The sequence below is a fragment of the Scyliorhinus torazame genome, chromosome 22, assembly GCF_047496885.1.
Source record: "Scyliorhinus torazame isolate Kashiwa2021f chromosome 22, sScyTor2.1, whole genome shotgun sequence".
In the NCBI taxonomy this organism is placed as follows: Eukaryota; Metazoa; Chordata; class Chondrichthyes; order Carcharhiniformes; family Scyliorhinidae; genus Scyliorhinus; species Scyliorhinus torazame.
Genome location: NC_092728.1, coordinates 43,428,180 through 43,446,805, shown reverse-complemented (window position 1 = coordinate 43,446,805; position 18,626 = coordinate 43,428,180). Strand labels below are relative to the sequence as shown.

Sequence of the window (18,626 nt, the reverse complement as noted above, 5' to 3'; positions counted from 1 at the left end):
CGCCTGCGGAACCGGGAGCTCGTACATCATGCCTGGGCACTGCTGGTTGTCTGTGTACACTGAGGTATGCCGGCAGGTATCGATCCACTCCTGTACCATGTGGTGTTGGGTGCTCTGGTGCACAGATGAGCCAACACAGTTGTATGTGGTACAACTCTATTTTATTATAACTCTTATAATACAGTTTGTTCTGGATACTCTGCACGTGCTGTCTCCCTGAGTGTGTTTGGCAATAGATGTGTCCTGGTTCTCCTCTGCAGCTAATACTGACCACCGGGGGTCGTGTCTGTGCTTTTATATCTTTCTGTCATTGGTTGTGGTGTTGTGTGTTCTGATTTGTCTGTTGGTGTGTCTATCATGATGTGTGTGTTTGAATATCATGACAAGCTCCATTACAGACACACCCCTCCCCAAAATACTGTCCATCCAGAGCTCCATTACAGACACACCCCTCCCCAAATACTGTCCATCCAGAGCTCCATTACAGACACACCCCTCCCCAAATACTGTCCATCCAGAGCTCCGTTACAGACACACCCCTCCCCAAAATACTGCCACATCCAGAGGTCCATTACATACACACCCCTCCCCAAATACTGCCCCATTCAGAGCTCCATTACAGACACAACCCTCCCCAAAATACTGTCCATCCAGAGCTCCATTACAGACACACCCCTCCCCAAATACTGTCCATCCAGAGCTCCATTACTGACACACCCCTCCCCAAATACTGCCCCATCCAGAGCTCCATTACAGACCCACCCCTCCCTAAATACTGTCCATCCAGAGCTCTGTTACAGACACACCCCTCCCCAAATACTGTCCATCCAGAGCTCCATTACAGACACACCCCTCCCCAAATACTGCCCCATCCAGAGCTCCATTACAGACACACCCCTCCCCAAATACTGTCCATCCAGAGCTCTGTTACAGACATACCCCTCCCCAAAATACTGTCCATCCAGAGCTCCATTACAGACATACACCTCCCCAACACACTGTCCATCCAGAGCTCCACCACATACAGACCCCTCCCCAAATACTCTCCAATCCAAATCTCCATTTGTTAGACACGCTTCCGTAAAATACTGCCCCGTCCAGAACTCCAAAACATATAGGCACCTCCCCAATTACTGTCCAATCGAGAGCTCCACCACATACAGACCCCTCCCCAAATACTGCCCCATCCAGAGGTCCATTACAGACACACCCCTCCTCAAAATACTGTCCATCCAGAGCTCGATTACATACACACCCCTCCCAAAATACTGTCCATCCAGAGCTCCATTACAGACACACCCCTCCCCAAAATACTGTCCATCCAGAGCTCCATTACAGACACACCCCTCCCCAAATACTGTCCATCCAGAGTTCCATTACAGACACACCCCTCCCAAAATACTGTCCATCCAGAGCTCCATTACAGACACACCCCTCCCCAAATACTGCCCCATCCAGAGCTCCATTACAGACACACCCCTCCCCAAATACTGCCCCATCCAGAGCTCCATTACAGACACACCCCTCCCCAAATACTGCCCCGTCCAGTACTCCAAAACTTAGAGGCCCCTCCCCAATTACTGCCCCATCCAGAGCTCCATTACAGACACACCCTCCCCAAATACTGTCCCATCCTGAGCTCTGTTACATAGAAATCCCTCCCAAATACTATCCCATTTTGACCTCCATTACATACAGACCTCTCCCCAAATACTGTCCCATACTGAGGTTCACTACATAACGATCCCTTCAAACTTTCTAATATCAAATAAAATCCAAAGTTCATATCCCATCTTGACATCTTGCAGTTTCCCCCCTCTCCCCAATTTCCTGCTTCCAGATACCGACCCCCCCCGCCCCCATTCTGGGACACAGAAACATTCGAGAATCGGAGGAATGGGGCTGTCACTGAATTCGAGTCCGTCTCAAACTGCCTTCCACACTGTTCACCAGCTTGTCCTCACCACCCCCTGCTGCTGCCCCACCCTGATCACAGGCACACCCTGGTCTGAATCACCGCAGCCCCTACCTTTCTCTGCATACGGAATCTTGACGCATTTGCCGTCCTCACCACGGAACTGCCAGCCATGGAAGGGGCATTCGATGCAGTTGCCCATCACTTGGCCCCCTACAGCCAGGTTAGCACCCAGGTGAGGGCAGTAGGCATCAACGATATAGGCCTGCCCATCCTGGCCACGATACACTGCAACTTGCTCCCCTATGAAACAGACAGAGAGACATCAACACAACCAGCTAAACACAAGCCGTACAAGCAGAGGCTCAAGCCCAGGGAGAGTCAAACACAACCGCCAAACTCCAGAGAGGAGTCAGAGGCCCAGGAAGGCAAAGACTTTTCCCAAGGTTTCCTTCATTTCCATTGTTTCTGCTCCCTCCCGCTCCCACCCTGCCCCCAGAGCGGGGGTACCATCCCACCCTCATCATAAGCACAGCATCCGTAAAGCAGTAAAAGAGCACATGGTCACAGTGAGATCCACTTGTCACAATACCAACCAATACCTCTATTTAATCTAGTGATGTCTATGAAATAATGCTGTCGAAATTAAATTGGGTCCAATTGGTACTGAAAGTTATAGCTTTTCATCTAACCCGTGCTGTACCTTTCCTGGGAGTGTTTGATGGGGACAGTGTAGAGGGAGCTTTACTCTGTGTCTAACCCCGTGCTGTACCTGTCCTGGGAGTATTTGATGGGGACAGTGTAGAGGGAGCTTTACTCTGTATCTAACCCCGTGCTGTACCTGTCCTGGGAGTGTTTGATGGGGACAGTGTAGAGGGAGCTTCACTCTGTATCTAACCCCGTGCTGTACCTGTCCTGGGAGTGTTTGATGGGGACAGTGTAGAGGGAGCTTTACTCTGTATCTAACCCCGTGCTGTACCTGTCCTGGGAGTGTTTGATGGGGACAGTGTAGAGGGAGCTTTACTCTGTATCTAACCCCGTGCTGTACCTGTCCTGGGAGTGTTTGATGGGGGCAGTGTAGAGGGAGCTTCACTCTGTATCTAACCCCGTGCTGTACCTGTCCTGGGAGTGTTTGATGGGGACAGTGTAGAGGGAGCTTTACTCTGTATCTAACCCCGGGCTGTACCTGTTCTGGGAGTGTTTGATGGGGGCAGTGTAGAGGGAGCTTCACTCTGTATCTAACCCCGTGCTGTACCTGTCCTGGGAGTGTTTGATGGGGACAGTGTAGAGGGAGCTTTACTCTGTATCTAACCCCGTGCTGTACCTGTCCTGGGAGTGTTTGATGGGGTCAGTGTAGAGGGAGCTTTACTCTGTATCTAACCCCGTGCTGTACCTGTCCTGGGAGTGTTTGGTGGGGACAGTGTAGAGGGAGCTTTACTCTGTATCTAACCCCGTGCTGTACCTGTCCTGGGAGTATTTGATGGGGACAATGTGGAGGGAGCTTTACTCTGTATCTAATGCCGTGCTGTACCTGTCCTGGGAGTGTTTGATGAGGACAATGTGGAGGGAGCTTTACTCTGTATCTAATGCCGTGCTGTACCTGTCCTGGGAGTGTTTGATGAGGACAGTGTAGAGGGAGCTTTACTATGTATCTAACCCCATGCTGTACCTGTCCTGGGAGTGTTTGATGAGGACAGTGTAGAGGGAGCTTTACTATGTATCTAACACCGTGCTGTACCTGTCCTGGGAGTGTTTGATGGGGACAGTGTAGATGGAGCTTTACTCTGTATCTAACCCTGTGCTGTACCTGTCCTGGGAGTGTTTGATGGGTCTGTGTAGAGGGAGCTTTACTCTGTATCTAACCCCATGCTGTACCTGTTTGGGAGTGTTTGATGGGGACATTGTAGATGGAGCTTTACTCTGTATCTAACCCCGCACTGTACCTGTTTGGGAGTGTTTAATGGGACAGTTGTCATGTGAGAGTACCTTTCAGAAATGGGTGTTTATCAAATAGCTGTGGTGGATGTACCTTTAAGAAATGGGTGTTTATCAAATAGCTGCAGTTATGTCAGAGTGTGGGTGGAGCTGGGCTGTCTGTCTGTTTTTACTTTCGTTTTTGACATTCCAGTTCAATGAGCCACATTTTACCCATTCCTGACTCGATTCTGCGCTGGTGGGGGAGGAGAAAAGGTTTGTATCTGTCTTTACAAGATAACGACACAAAAAACATCCTGGAAATAAGAGGGTCTAGCAAGGATGAGGAACGTAAAGAAATCAGTACTAATAAAGAAATAATGCTGTATAAATTAAACACCCCCATCAAACACTCACAGAACAGGTACAGCACGGGATTGGATAGAGTAAATCTCCCTCTACACTGTATTATGGGCCAGGGTTTAGAAAACCCCAAAGTGTATCATGGAGTTCACCTGACCCACAACATTTAATAGATTTTGGTTATGGGGAGCACAAGGGCCCACTTTACAGGTGTGATGCAACAGAGATCTAAAGTACCTTTAAAACAAAAAATGTTTATTCTATGAATCCAGTTAACATAAACACACAATAAACATCTTGGCAAGTATCAACTCAAATACTCCCCCAAAAGAATGCAGTACTCTATAAGTAACCCTTAATCTTTCCTCGCAACATCCATAAGACAAATACCCTCTTTAACAAAGACAGCAGATTTAAATTCTCTACTGAGAGCAGTTATCACTTTTAAAGTAGCAAGTGATCTGAAGATATTCTTCACATGCAAGGAGATCAAAATTACACCTTGTTTGGCTGGTGCAGCCCCAACTCTGAAAACAAAACTAAACATACAGACTGTATCTGCCAGGTCTGCGCGGAGTGCAAACCACACTTCTACCAGCCAGACCGAGCGCTCCTGGTGAAGGCCTCCCGCCCCTTTGAACGCCTCAGCGTGGACTTCAAAGGGCCCCCCTCCACTGACCGAAACACGTACTTCCTGAACGTGGTCGATGAGTACTCCCGATTTCCCTTCGCCATCCCATGCCCCGATATGACTTCTGCCACGGTCATTAAAGCACTCAACAGCATCTTCGCCCTGTTCGGTTTCCCTGCTTACGTCCACAGCGACCGGGGATCCTCCTTTATGAGCGATGAGCTGTGTCAGTTCCTACTCAGCAAGGGCATTTCCTCAAGCAGGACGACCAGCTACAACCCCCGGGGAAATGGGCAGGTGGAGAGGGAGAATGGGACGGTCTGGAAGGCCGTCCTGCTGGCCCTACGGTCTAAAAATCTCCTGGCCTCCCGCTGGCAGGATGTCCTCCCCAACATGCTCCACTCCATCCGACCGCTACTCTGCACTGCGACTAATGAAACCCCCCATGAACGTCTCCCTGCCTTCTCCAGGAAGTCCACCTCCGGGGTTTCGCTCCCGACATGGCTAGCAGCTGCTGGACCTGTCCTCCTCCGCAAACACGTGCGGACCCGTTGGTCGAAAGAGTCCAACTACTGCACATGAATCCGCAGTACGCCTACGAGGCACACCCCAGCGGGCACCAGGACACAGTCTCCCTCCAGGACATGGCACCAGCTGGATCCCCACCCACGGCCCACCACCCGACATCACCCCCTCTGATTGCCCCAACGCCACCCACCCTCCCCCCAGCGCACCTCACCACAGCCCCTGCCCCAGGACGATCCGTCCTCCCTCTGGTTCCACTCGGGGGCGATGAAGACGAGGACAACACGCTCTCTGAGTCACAGGTGACCAAGTTGGCGCAATCACAGCGGAGGATCAAGGCACCGACCGACTGAACCTGTAGATTTTGACTGAAATTGTAAATTTTGCCTGAACTGTAAATTTTTCCACCACCCCCACTGGACTCTTTTTTGACAGGGGGTGAATGTGGTAGACACCACAAACTGTATATTAGATGTAGTAACTGTATATTAGATGTAGTACGGTAAGGCTCCTGTACTAGAGGTACGGGGGTAAATCCCTGCCTGCTGGCTCCGCCCAGTAAGCGGTGTATAAATGGGTGTGCACACCGAGCTACTCCCATTCTGGTAGCAGCTGCAGGAGGCCACACATCTCGGCTTAATAAAGCCTCGATTATTCTCTACTCTCGTCTCGTAGTAATTGATAGTGCATCAGAAGGAACATGGAGGTGGCACGGGATTGGGGCAGTACGGAGAGTGAGAGTTGAGGGGGCCTGAGAACCACATACAGGATGGGGACATTGTCCCAGCAAACCAAGGTGGGCCTTCTAAACAGCCCCCGACTCCATCCCATGCCTCAGTCTCTGCCTCAGGCCTGCCCATGGAGGTGGCAGACCCGAACCTTGCCAGCCTGTTACACAGAGTCAAAAATATACTGGGAGTGGGAAGACTTGATGGGGTTGTGATCACAAAACAGGGAAATGCCACGGTTCCCCACACCGAAAGGGAAGACTGAAGCCAAATTATTTGCTTAATGTTTGTTCCATTTCTGTATTGCACTTTAGAATTTTACCATCGAACTCTAGAGTCGTGGCAGTGCAGAAGGAGGTCATTTGGCCCATCGAGTCTGCACCAACCCTCTGAAAGAGCACTCTACCTAGGTCCACCCCCCCACCCTATCCCCGTAACCCACCAAGCCTACGGGTCAATTTTCTCATGGCTAATCGACCCAACCTGCACATCTTTGGACTGTGGGAGGAAACCGGAGCACCCGGAGGAAACCCACGCAGATAAGGGAAGAAAGTGCACAGGACAGTCAGCCAAGGCTGGAATTGAACCCGGGTCTCTGGCGCTGTGAGGCAGCAGTGCTAAGCACCGTCTCAGCCTCTAAGGGGCCCATAATTACTTCCACTAATCACATCCTAATTACATACTTCTCTGTTTTTAATGTCTCTTATTAGCTAACGCTCAGATCCAACTTTTGCTTGCCTCATTGATTTCTTTGTCAAGCTCGACTGAATTCCACAATTGTCCCAATGCTCGGGGATACATCTCTTTGTGGCAACTTTATAAGTCTCCTCTTTTAATCTAATACTATCTTTCACTCCTCGTTAGCCACAGTTTGACCATGTTTTCTGGGGGCTTTTTATGCCTTAGTAATGTGCGTTTGTTGCAATTTATATGCTGATTGTTAAAATGCTAGCCATTGCCAGTCCATCATCATAATAACATTTGAGTGATGTCTCCCAAATTAGCTTGGTCAACACGCCCCTCATATCCATCGCATTTACTTTGTTTAGCTTTAAGATCCTAGCTTCCAAGGTAACTAAATGATTTTTAAACTTAATGTATAATCTATCACATTATGACCGTTCTTCCTCCAGTACAAGAGGATCTGTTTCACATGGCAAAATAGTAGATCCAGAATAGCCCTGTCCCCGGTTAGTTCCTCGATATATTGACCCAGAAAACTATCACATATATTCCATGAGCTCAAATGTCCCATCATCACTGCAGATTTTGTTTGGCAACTCAAAACAAAGATTTAAACCCCTATGATTGCTTATATTCCACTCATAGGATGCACCTGATTTATATTCTACCCTACCTTACAACTACTGTTAGAGAGATTATCAAGTGCTTTTTGCCCCTTCAACAGCATACCTCTTTTACCAGCAATACTCAAGTTCTGTGCTACACCAAACAACTGTTCTCCAATTGTGAATAACTCTTCGAAAAGTTAGGCACCCTGTACTATTTAGTTCCCAATCTGAATCACTTGGCTGCCCCATCTACCCGGTGTGTGGCCCCATTACATGGCTGGAGTTTTGCAAAGCAGGATTGGGCATCCGCCACCAGAGGGAGCGCTGGCACAGGAGTGAAGGAGCAGGCTGTAAAGTGCCGGCAGTCAAGGAATTTATCTTCGATTAGGACTCCTTGTCAAGTTTTAATCAGTGCCACAGTCTGAATCCCAGCATCCAACAACATCCTGATATTGAGGCTCAGAGACAGGCAGAAGAGCAAATCTGCAATGGGATATCCCAGGATCTTCAGGCGAGACAGGGAAGGGAATAAAAGAGGAGGGGTTGTCACAATTTTCACCAGGGGATCAATTACAGCAGTAAAGAGGGACAACAGCTTGGAAGGCTCTTCACTAGGGCCATATGGGTAGAACTTAATAACCAAAAAGGAGCAACCACATTGCTGGGGGCGTTCTACAGGCCTCCTAAAAGTCTGAGAGAAATAGAAGGGTAGATATGTGGACAGATTTCAGAGAAGTGGAAAATTAATAGGGTAGTGATAATGGGGATTTAAACTTCCCCAACATTAGCTGGGGTAGTCATAGTGTGAAAGGTTTAGAGGGAAGGGAATTCTTAAAATGCATCCAGGAGAACGTTTTAAGTCAGTACATAGAAGATCCTACAAGAGAGGGGGCAGTCCTGGACTTCATTTTCGGTAATGAAGCTGGGCAAGTTGCTGAAGTATCGTTGGGGGAGCATTTTGCTGACAGTGATCATAACTTCATTCGATACAAGATTGTTATGGAAAAGGACATGGATGGGCCTGAGATCAAAGTTCTAAACTGGGTGAAGGCCGATTTTAATAAGATCAGATATGATTTGGCCAGAGTGGACTGGGAGCAAGTACTTGGGAGGCAAATTTGTGACAGAACAGTTTCAAGAAGGAAATAGGGAGAGTTCAGGACCAACATGTTCCAATCAAGAAAAAGAGTGGGACCAACAAATCCAGCGAACCCTGGACATCGAGGGATATACAGCATTGGATAAAGAGTAAAAGGGAGGCTTATGGCAGATATCGAGGCTCAAAACAGCAGAAGCCCTAGATGTGCTGAGAATGTTAAAGAGAGAACTTAAAAAGGAAATTTGGAGAGCAAAAAGGGGATATGAAAGGATACTGGCAGGTAAAGTAAAGGAAAATCCTAAGTTGTTTTACAAGTACATTAATGGCAAAAGGAAATGAGGGGAAAAGTAGGGCCCATTAAGGATCACAATGGTAATTTGTATGTGGAGCCAGAGGATGTAGGCAGGGTTCTAAATGAACACTTTGTGCCGGTGTTCATTCGTGAGAGGCTCAGTGTGGGTATAGAGATCAGAGAGAAGGACTGTGATAAAATTAACATAGACAGAGAGGCGGTTCTGAGTGGTCTGACAGGTTTAAAGATAGACAAATATCCAGCACCAGATGAAATGTATCCCAGGCTGTTGAATGAGGCAAGGGAGGAAATAGCAGGGACGCTGGCAATAATTTTCTATTCCTCTCTGGCCACAGGAGAGGTGCCGGAGGACTGGAGGTTAGCCAATGTGGTCCCATTATTCAAGAAGGGAGGAAGGGATAAACCAGGAAACTACAGGCCAGTCAGTCTAACCTCAGTGGTGGGGAAACTATTGGAAGCAATTCTGAGACAGAATTAATCTGCATTTGGAGAGGCAGGGATTACGGTAGCACAGTGGTTAGCACTGTTGGTTCACAGCTCCATTCCTGTCTTGGGTCACTGTTTGTGCGGAGTCTGCACGTTCTCCCTGTGTCTGGGTGGGTTTCCTCCGGGTGCTCCGGTTTCCTCCCACAAGTCTCGAAAGACGTGCTGTGAGATGAATTGGACATTCTGAATTCTCCCTCTGTGTACCCGAACAGGCGCCGGAATGTGGCGACTAGGGGCTTTTCACAGTAACTTAATTGCAGTGTTGTAAGCCTACTTGTGACAATAAAGATTCTCAAAAAAAAATTATAATTAATCAAGAACAGTCAGCATGGTTCTGTTCAGGGAGGTCATGTCTGACAAACTTGATTGAATTTTTCGAAGAGGTGACCAGGTATGTAGATGAGGGAAATGCATTTGATGTGGTCTACTTCAGCAAGGCTTTTGATAAGGTTCCACATGAAAGACTGATAACGGAGCTAAGAGCCCATGGGATCCAAGGAAATTTGGCAAATTGGATCCAAAATTGGCTGAGTGGCAGGAAGCTGAGGGTGATGGTCGAGGGGTGCTTTTCTGACTGGACGCCTGTGGGTCCCGCAGGGATCAGTGTCGGGGCCCTTGCTTTTGTGGTTTATGTAAATGATTTAGATATGAATGTAAGAGGATTGATCAGTAAGTTTCCAGATGATACGAAAATTGGTGGGTGATAAATAGTGAGGGGGATACAGATGGGCTGGTCAGTGGCAAATGGAATTCAATCCGGATAAGTGTGAGGTGATGCACTTGAGCAGGACAAACAAGGCAAGGGGATACATAATAAGTGACAGGACCCTTGGAAGCACCGAGAATCAGAGGGACCTTGGTGCGCATGTACACCGGTCCCTTAAGGTAGCAGAGAAGGTGGATACAGTGGTTGAGAAGGCACATGGTTTACTTGCCTTAATTAGCCGAGTCATAGAGCAGGGAGGTTATGCTGGAACTGTATAAAATGTTGGTTAGGCCATAGCCAAAATATATGCCATTGCACTGGAAAGGGTGCAGAGGGGATTTACCAGGATGTTGTCTGGGTTGGAGAGTTTTAGCTATGACGAGAGATTGGATAAAAATGAATGAAAATCGCTTATTGTCACGAGTAGGCTTCAATGAAGTTACTGTGAAAAGCCCCTAGTCACCACATTCCGGTGCCTGTTCGGGGAGGCTGTTGCGGGAGGGGCAAAGGAGACTGAGGGGGGCATGATTGAGATGTATAAAATTATGAGGGGCATAGATAGAGCAGACAGGAAGAAACATTTGCCCAGATGGAGAGATCAATGACCAGGGGGAATAGATTCAAGGTTAGGGGCAGGAGATATGGAGGGGAAACCTTTTTACCCAGAGGGTGAAGGGAGTTTGGAACTCGCTGCCTGAAAGGGTAGTGGAGGCAGAGACCCTCATAACATTTAAGAATTATTTAGATGTGCACTTGCGATCCCAGGGCTTACAAGGCTATGGGCCAAGTGTTGGAAAATGGGATTAGAATAGTTATGTGGTTGTGTTTGACCGGCACAAGCCCGATGGGCTGAAAGGCCTTTTTTGTGCTGTACACCTCTATGGCAAGTTATTGGGTGGGGTCGAGGAGGGGGGGATGGGTAGAGGCACCAGAGGTGTGGGGCAGTATTGAGGCTGCAAGTGGGCATGGGACTGCATGACAGACTTGTGATTGTCACAAATACACAAAGAATTGGGCAGAAGTGTGGATAGAGTCATCCCCTTGGCAAATCTCGACCTGTCCACACAGCCATAACTGGCGGGGTGAAATACAGCGATTGGTCAAGCTGCCTTCATTCAGCAATCCAAGGTGCAGTCTGCTCAGATTGATCCCATGGGACTACCCAGAGAGGGGCAGGGAGTTCTCCCAGTGTCCTGGCAAATCCCTCAAAACAGATTCAATTGTCACTGATCTCACAGCCCCGTGTGGGTTTTTCTGTACATACTATCTCATACAACACCCACAGAATGATTCAGCACAGAGGGAGGCCTTACGAACAAGGAGGCCACTCGGCCCCTCGAGCCTGCTCCGCCAGTCGATGGGATTGTGTCTGATCTGACTGTAACCTCAACCCCACATTGCTGCCCACCCCCCGATTCACCCACTTAGTAATCAAGGATCTAACTATCTCTGCTTCCACTGCCTTTTGAGAGAAAGAACTTCTCCTCATCTCCGTTTTAAATGAGCGACCCTTTATTTTTAAACAGTGACCCCTGGCTCTAGATTCTCCCACAAGAGAAAACATCCTCTCCACATCCACCCCATCAAAACCCCTCAGAGTCGCACACATGTTTCAATCAATTTGCCTCTGACTCTTCTAAGCTCCAGTGGATACAAGTCTAACCTCTCCAACCTTTCCTCATAACACAACCTGTCCATCCTGGAGTTTGTCCTGAAAACCATTCAGCCCATCGTGTGTTCCTTTGCCAACTTTTTGAACGAGGTGTCCAATCATTGTACTGAATTTAGCCCAGAGCCCTGCAAAAGTGTTCTTGACGTATTTCTCCCAATTCCTTTTGAAAAGGGTCTTTGAATCTGCTTTCACTCCCCTGCCCCCGCCCCACCCTGCCTGCCCCCGCCCACGCCAACCCCCTTTCAGGCAGTATTCCACTTGGCTATAACCCCGTGTGAAAAGGTTTATCCCTCTCGGAATTGGGAGAAATATGTCAAGAACACTCTCGTCCCTCAGTCAGTAACACTCACACACACACAAACCTTCACAGTGAGAGTGAACTGGCACTCAGCCCAATACACACAGCAACGTGCCACTTAACTGCTCTCATTAGGAATCATTGCTTCTGACTGGCATGATGCCAGTCCAACATTGTGAAATCATTGAACCAGCTGCACACTGCTCACACCAACCTGCAAACTCCCCCGCCCGCAGGAAGGGGAAGGGGTGAGAGCTGAGCAGGAACTGCCGCAGGGTAAAGGGCCCAGTTAGCCCCCTTGGGTGATAATCCTCAGCTCGAGGAAGAAGGGAGACATATTAGAAGCACTCATGTGGAAGATGGCATCGTCAGAACACATACAATGGTGACGGAGAAACTGAGCAATCGGATTGGTTCTGCCAGGAAGCGGGATAGAAGGAAAAGCTTCCTTGCCTTTCCCCCAACCACGAGAGAGTTCCCCTTCTCCTCGTCTTCCACCCCACATTCAACAATCATTCTCCGTTCTCCATCTCTCCTTGTTTAATTAGCCCGGCCGCACCAGACAGTAATGGTCTTATTCAAGGGAGGATATACTGGCCGGTGAATGCATGCAACAAAGTTCACCAGACTGATTTCTGAGAGGGCGGGATTGTGTTCTCAGAAGAGATTGAGGAAATGGGGCCTTTATTCTCTCGATTTTATAAGAATGAGAGGGGATCTCACTGGATCTTACAAAATTCCCACATGGTGTCACAGGACAGATATGGACAGGAAGTTTCCCCTGGCTGGTGAGTCCAGAACCAGGGAACACAATCTCAGAATGAGGGACAGGCCATTTATGTCTGAGATGTGGAGGAATGTCTTCCCTCAAGGTGGTGAATCTGAGGAACTCTATCCCAGCTGGCTGCGGAAGCTCAGTGTTGATTCTGCACAAGCCGTGGCCTGCTTTAATAGCAGAGCAGGCTCGATGGGCTGAATGGCCCACTCCCTGTCCGATGCTATCACAGAACTTCCCATTTTACTTTCCTCACACCTTCCCTGTCTATGCTGCCTGATCTGCAGAGAATTTCCCAGTTTCTGATTTCAGATTTCCTGTTCTGTATTTTGTTTCTGAGTGTAGAATGCTGAGAGGTGAATGGTGCGATTATTGAAAGATAAGACCAGTTTATCTTGGGTGGTCTGGTTTCTCTGGAACATGACTCTCTCAGGGAGGACGGTAACACAGTCACCATCTCTTACCCAACTGGTTTCTCGTCTTCTATACTGTTTCAGGAAATTTCACTAATCACTCATTTCTTTTACATAAACAAAGACTTGCATTTCTATTGAGACTTTTAAAAACTGTTTCGCAGATGAAGAAGCACCTGTTCCCCTGTAGCCTCTTGTCAATGACGGGAATCCACCACCCAAATGGAACACAAGATCCACAAGCCATCCGATCAACACCTATCGTTTTTTGTGATAGAGATTGAAGGGTAAATATTAGCAGATGTCCTCTTTTGTGCAGCACTCCCTCAGTACTGACCCTCTGATAGTGCAGCACTCCCTCAGTACTGACCCTCTGACAGTGCAGCACTCCCTCAGTACTGACCCACTGACAGTGCAGCACTCCCTCAGTACTGACCCTCTGACAGTGCAGCGCTCCCTCAGTGCTGACCCTCTGCCAGTGCAGCACTTCCTCAGTACCGACCCTCTGACAGAGCAGCACTCGCTCAGTACTGACAATCTGACGGTGCAGCACTCCCGCAGTACTGACCCTCTGACAGTGCAGCACTTCCTCAGTACTGACCCTCTGACAGTGCAGCATTCCCTCAGTACTGACCCTCTGACAGTGCAGCACTCCCTCAGTACTGACCCTCTGACACTGCAGCACTCCCTCAGTACTGACCCAGCGACTGTGCAGCACTCCCTCAGCACTGATACACTGACAGTGCAGCATTCCCTCAGCAATGACCCTCTGACAGTGCAGCACTTCCTCAGCACTGACCCTCTGACAGTGCAGCATTCCCTCAGTACTGACCCTCTGACAGTGCAGCACTCCCTCAGTACTGACCCTCTGACAGTGCAGCACTCCCTCAGTACTGACCCTCTGACAGTGCAGCACTCCCTCAGTACTGACCCTCTGACAGTGCAGCACTCCCTCAGTACTGACTCTCTGACACTCCAGCACTCCCTCAGTACTGACCCTGCGACAGTGCAGCACTCCCTCAGTACTGACCCTCTGATAGTGCAGCACTCCCTCAGTACTGACGCAAGGACAGTGCAGCACCCCCGCAGTACTGACCCTCTGACAATGCAGCACTCCCACAGTACTGACCCTCTGACACTGCAGCACTCCCTCAGTACTGACCCTCTGACAGTGCGGCACTCCCTCAGTACTGACCTTCTGACACTGCAGCACTGCCTCAGTACTGACCCTCTGACAGTGCAGCGCTCCCTCAGTAATGACCCTCTGACAGTGCAGCACTCCCTCAGTACTGACCCTGTGACAGTTCAGCACTCCCTCAGTACTGACCCTCTGACAGTGCGGCACTCCCTCAGCACTGACCCTCTGACAGTGCAGCACTCCCTCAGCACTGACCCTCTGACAGTGCAGCACTCCCTCAGTACTGACCCTCTGACACTGCAGCACTCCCTCAGTACTGACCCTCTGACAGTGCAGCACTCCCTCAGTACTGACCCTTTGACAGTGCAGCACTCCCTCAGTACTGACCCTCTGACAGTGCAGCACTCCCTCAGTACTGACCCTCTGACACTGCAGCACTCCCTCAGTACTGACCCTCTGACAGTGCAGCTCTCCCTCAGTACTGTCCCTCTGACAGTGCAGCATTCCCTCAGTACTGACCCTGACAGTGCAGCGCTCCCTCAGCACTGACCCTCTGACAGGGCAGCATTCCCTCAGCACTGACCCTCTGACAGTGCAGCACTCCCTCAGTACTGACCATCTGACAGTGCAGCACTCCCTCAGCACTGACCCTCTGACAGTGCAGCATTCCCTCAGTACTGACCCTCTGACAGTGCAGCACTCCCTCAGTACTGACCCTGTGACAGTTCAGCACTCCCTCAGCACTGACCCTCTGACAGTTCAGCATTCCCTCAGCACTGACCCAGCGACAGTGCAGCACTCCCTCAGTACTGACCCTCTGACAGTGCAGCATTCCCTCAGTACTGACCCTCTGACAGTGCAGCACTCCCTTAGTACTGACCCTGTGACAGTTCAGCACTCCCTCAGCACTGACCCTCTGACAGTTCAGCATTCCCTCAGCACTGACCCTTTGACAGTGCAGCACTCCCTCAGTACTGACCCTCTGACAGTGCAGCATTCCCTCAGTACTGACCCTCTGACAGTGCAGCACTCCCTCAGTACTGACCCTGTGACAGTTCAGCACTCCCTCAGCACTGACCCTCTGACAGTGCAGCACTCCCTCAGCACTGACCCTCTGACGGTGCAGCACTCCCTCAGTACTGACCCTCTGACGGTGCAGCACTCCCTCAGTACTGACCCTCTGACACTGCAGCACTCCCTCAGTACTGACCCTCTGACAGTGCAGCGCTCCCTCAGTACTGACCCTCTGACAGTGCATCGCTCCCTCAGTACTGACCCTTTGACAGTGCAGCACTCCCTCAGTACTGACCCTGTGACAGTGCAGCACTCCCTCAGTACTGACCCTCTGACAGTGCAGCACTCCCTCAGCACTGACCCTCTGACAGTGCAGCACTCCCTCAGTACTGACCCTTTGACAGTGCAGCACTCCCTCAGTACTGACCCTGTGACAGTGCAGCACTCCCTCAGTACTGACCCTCTGACAGTGCAGCACTCCCTCAGCACTGACCCTCTGACAGTGCAGCACTCCCTCAGTACTGACCCTCTGACACTGCAGCACTCCCTCAGTACTGACCCTCTGACAGTGCAGCTCTCCCTCAGTACTGTCCCTCTGACAGTGCAGCATTCCCTCAGTACTGACCCTGACAGTGCAGCGCTCCCTCAGCACTGACCCTCTGACAGGGCAGCATTCCCTCAGCACTGACCCTCTGACAGTGCAGCACTCCCTCAGTACTGACCATCTGACAGTGCAGCACTCCCTCAGCACTGACCCTCTGACAGTGCAGCATTCCCTCAGTACTGACCCTCTGACAGTGCAGCACTCCCTCAGTACTGACCCTGTGACAGTTCAGCACTCCCTCAGCACTGACCCTCTGACAGTTCAGCATTCCCTCAGCACTGACCCAGCGACAGTGCAGCACTCCCTCAGTACTGACCCTCTGACAGTGCAGCATTCCCTCAGTACTGACCCTCTGACAGTGCAGCACTCCCTTAGTACTGACCCTGTGACAGTTCAGCACTCCCTCAGCACTGACCCTCTGACAGTTCAGCATTCCCTCAGCACTGACCCTTTGACAGTGCAGCACTCCCTCAGTACTGACCCTCTGACAGTGCAGCATTCCCTCAGTACTGACCCTCTGACAGTGCAGCACTCCCTCAGTACTGACCCTGTGACAGTTCAGCACTCCCTCAGCACTGACCCTCTGACAGTGCAGCACTCCCTCAGCACTGACCCTCTGACGGTGCAGCACTCCCTCAGTACTGACCCTCTGACGGTGCAGCACTCCCTCAGTACTGACCCTCTGACAGTGCAGCACTCCCTCAGTACTGACCCTCTGACGGTGCAGCACTCCCTCAGTACTGACCCTCTGACACTGCAGCACTCCCTCAGTACTGACCCTCTGACAGTGCAGCGCTCCCTCAGTACTGACCCTCTGACAGTGCATCGCTCCCTCAGTACTGACCCTTTGACAGTGCAGCACTCCCTCAGTACTGACCCTGTGACAGTGCAGCACTCCCTCAGTACTGACCCTCTGACAGTGCAGCACTCCCTCAGCACTGACCCTCTGACAGTGCAGCACTCCCTCAGCACTGACCCTTTGACAGTGCAGCACTCCCTCAGTACTGACCCTGTGACAGTGCAGCACTCCCTCAGTACTGACCCTCTGACAGTGCAGCACTCCCTCAGCACTGACCCTCTGACAGTGCAGCACTCCCTCAGTACTGACCCTCTGACACTGCAGCACTCCCTCAGTACTGACCCTCTGACAGTGCAGCTCTCCCTCAGTACTGTCCCTCTGACAGTGCAGCATTCCCTCAGTACTGACCCTGACAGTGCAGCGCTCCCTCAGCACTGACCCTCTGACAGGGCAGCATTCCCTCAGCACTGACCCTCTGACAGTGCAGCACTCCCTCAGTACTGACCATCTGACAGTGCAGCACTCCCTCAGCACTGACCCTCTGACAGTGCAGCATTCCCTCAGTACTGACCCTCTGACAGTGCAGCACTCCCTCAGTACTGACCCTGTGACAGTTCAGCACTCCCTCAGCACTGACCCTCTGACAGTTCAGCATTCCCTCAGCACTGACCCAGCGACAGTGCAGCACTCCCTCAGTACTGACCCTCTGACAGTGCAGCATTCCCTCAGTACTGACCCTCTGACAGTGCAGCACTCCCTTAGTACTGACCCTGTGACAGTTCAGCACTCCCTCAGCACTGACCCTCTGACAGTTCAGCATTCCCTCAGCACTGACCCTTTGACAGTGCAGCACTCCCTCAGTACTGACCCTCTGACAGTGCAGCATTCCCTCAGTACTGACCCTCTGACAGTGCAGCACTCCCTCAGTACTGACCCTGTGACAGTTCAGCACTCCCTCAGCACTGACCCTCTGACAGTGCAGCATTCCCTCAGCACTGACCCTCTGACGGTGCAGCACTCCCTCAGTACTGACCCTCTGACGGTGCAGCACTCCCTCAGTACTGACCCTCTGACACTGCAGCACTCCCTCAGTACTGACCCTCTGACAGTGCAGCGCTCCCTCAGTACTGACCCTCTGACAGTGCATCGCTCCCTCAGTACTGACCCTTTGACAGTGCAGCACTCCCTCAGTACTGACCCTGTGACAGTGCAGCACTCCCTCAGTACTGACCCTCTGACAGTGCAGCACTCCCTCAGCACTGACCCTCTGACAGTGCAGCACTCCCTCAGTACTGACCCTTTGACAGTGCAGCACTCCCTCAGTACTGACCCTGTGACAGTGCAGCACTCCCTCAGTACTGACCCTCTGACAGTGCAGCACTCCCTCAGCACTGACCCTCTGACAGTGCAGCACTCCCTCAGTACTGACCCTCTGACAGTGCAGCACTCCCTCAGTACTGACGCTCTGACAGTGCCGCACTCCCTCAGTACTGACCCTGTGACAGTGCGGCACTCCCTCAGTACTGATGCTCTGACAGTGCCGCACTCCCTCAGTACTGACCCTCTGACAGTGCAGCACCCTCAGTACTGCACAGGAGTGTCAACCTGGATTTCGAGTCTTTCTCCAGTGTGAGGGTTGAACCCACGACCTTCTGAGCCACAGGTGAGAATGCTACCCTCCGACCCCCAACTGATACCGCTACGCACTTTCCTGAAGCCTCAAATCGTAATGTGGACCGCATTTGAGGCTCAACTTTGCTGCCTGAGGGCGAGAGATGGGAAAGAGAGACTGATGATGGGCCAGGGGAAGGGGAGACCATAAATGGAGAGATGTGGCATTTCTTGACGTCCTGTGGAAGATTGATGTTGGGGGTTGAGAGAACGCAGGAGGTAGCCGAGATAGAGGTTAGGGTCAAGTGAGAGAGGAGCAAAGCAAAGTGG

At 50.8% G+C, this 18,626-nt stretch overlaps 1 protein-coding gene across 2 annotated transcripts in view; it reads right to left on the bottom strand.

Moving 5' to 3' along the window:
• The window catches only part of LOC140399047 (cholesterol 7-desaturase nvd), a 150,005-nt gene that overhangs the window by 27,570 nt on the left and 103,809 nt on the right, over nt 1-18,626 (bottom strand). Inside the window, exon 2 of one of the 2 annotated variants that reach the window (XM_072488129.1) lies at nt 2,030-2,218. The exons of the other annotated variant lie outside the window; for it this stretch is intronic. Coding sequence (XP_072344230.1) covers nt 2,030-2,218 — 189 coding nt within the window. The remainder of the gene's footprint in view (nt 1-2,029; nt 2,219-18,626) is intronic. 2 annotated transcript variants of the gene reach the window in all.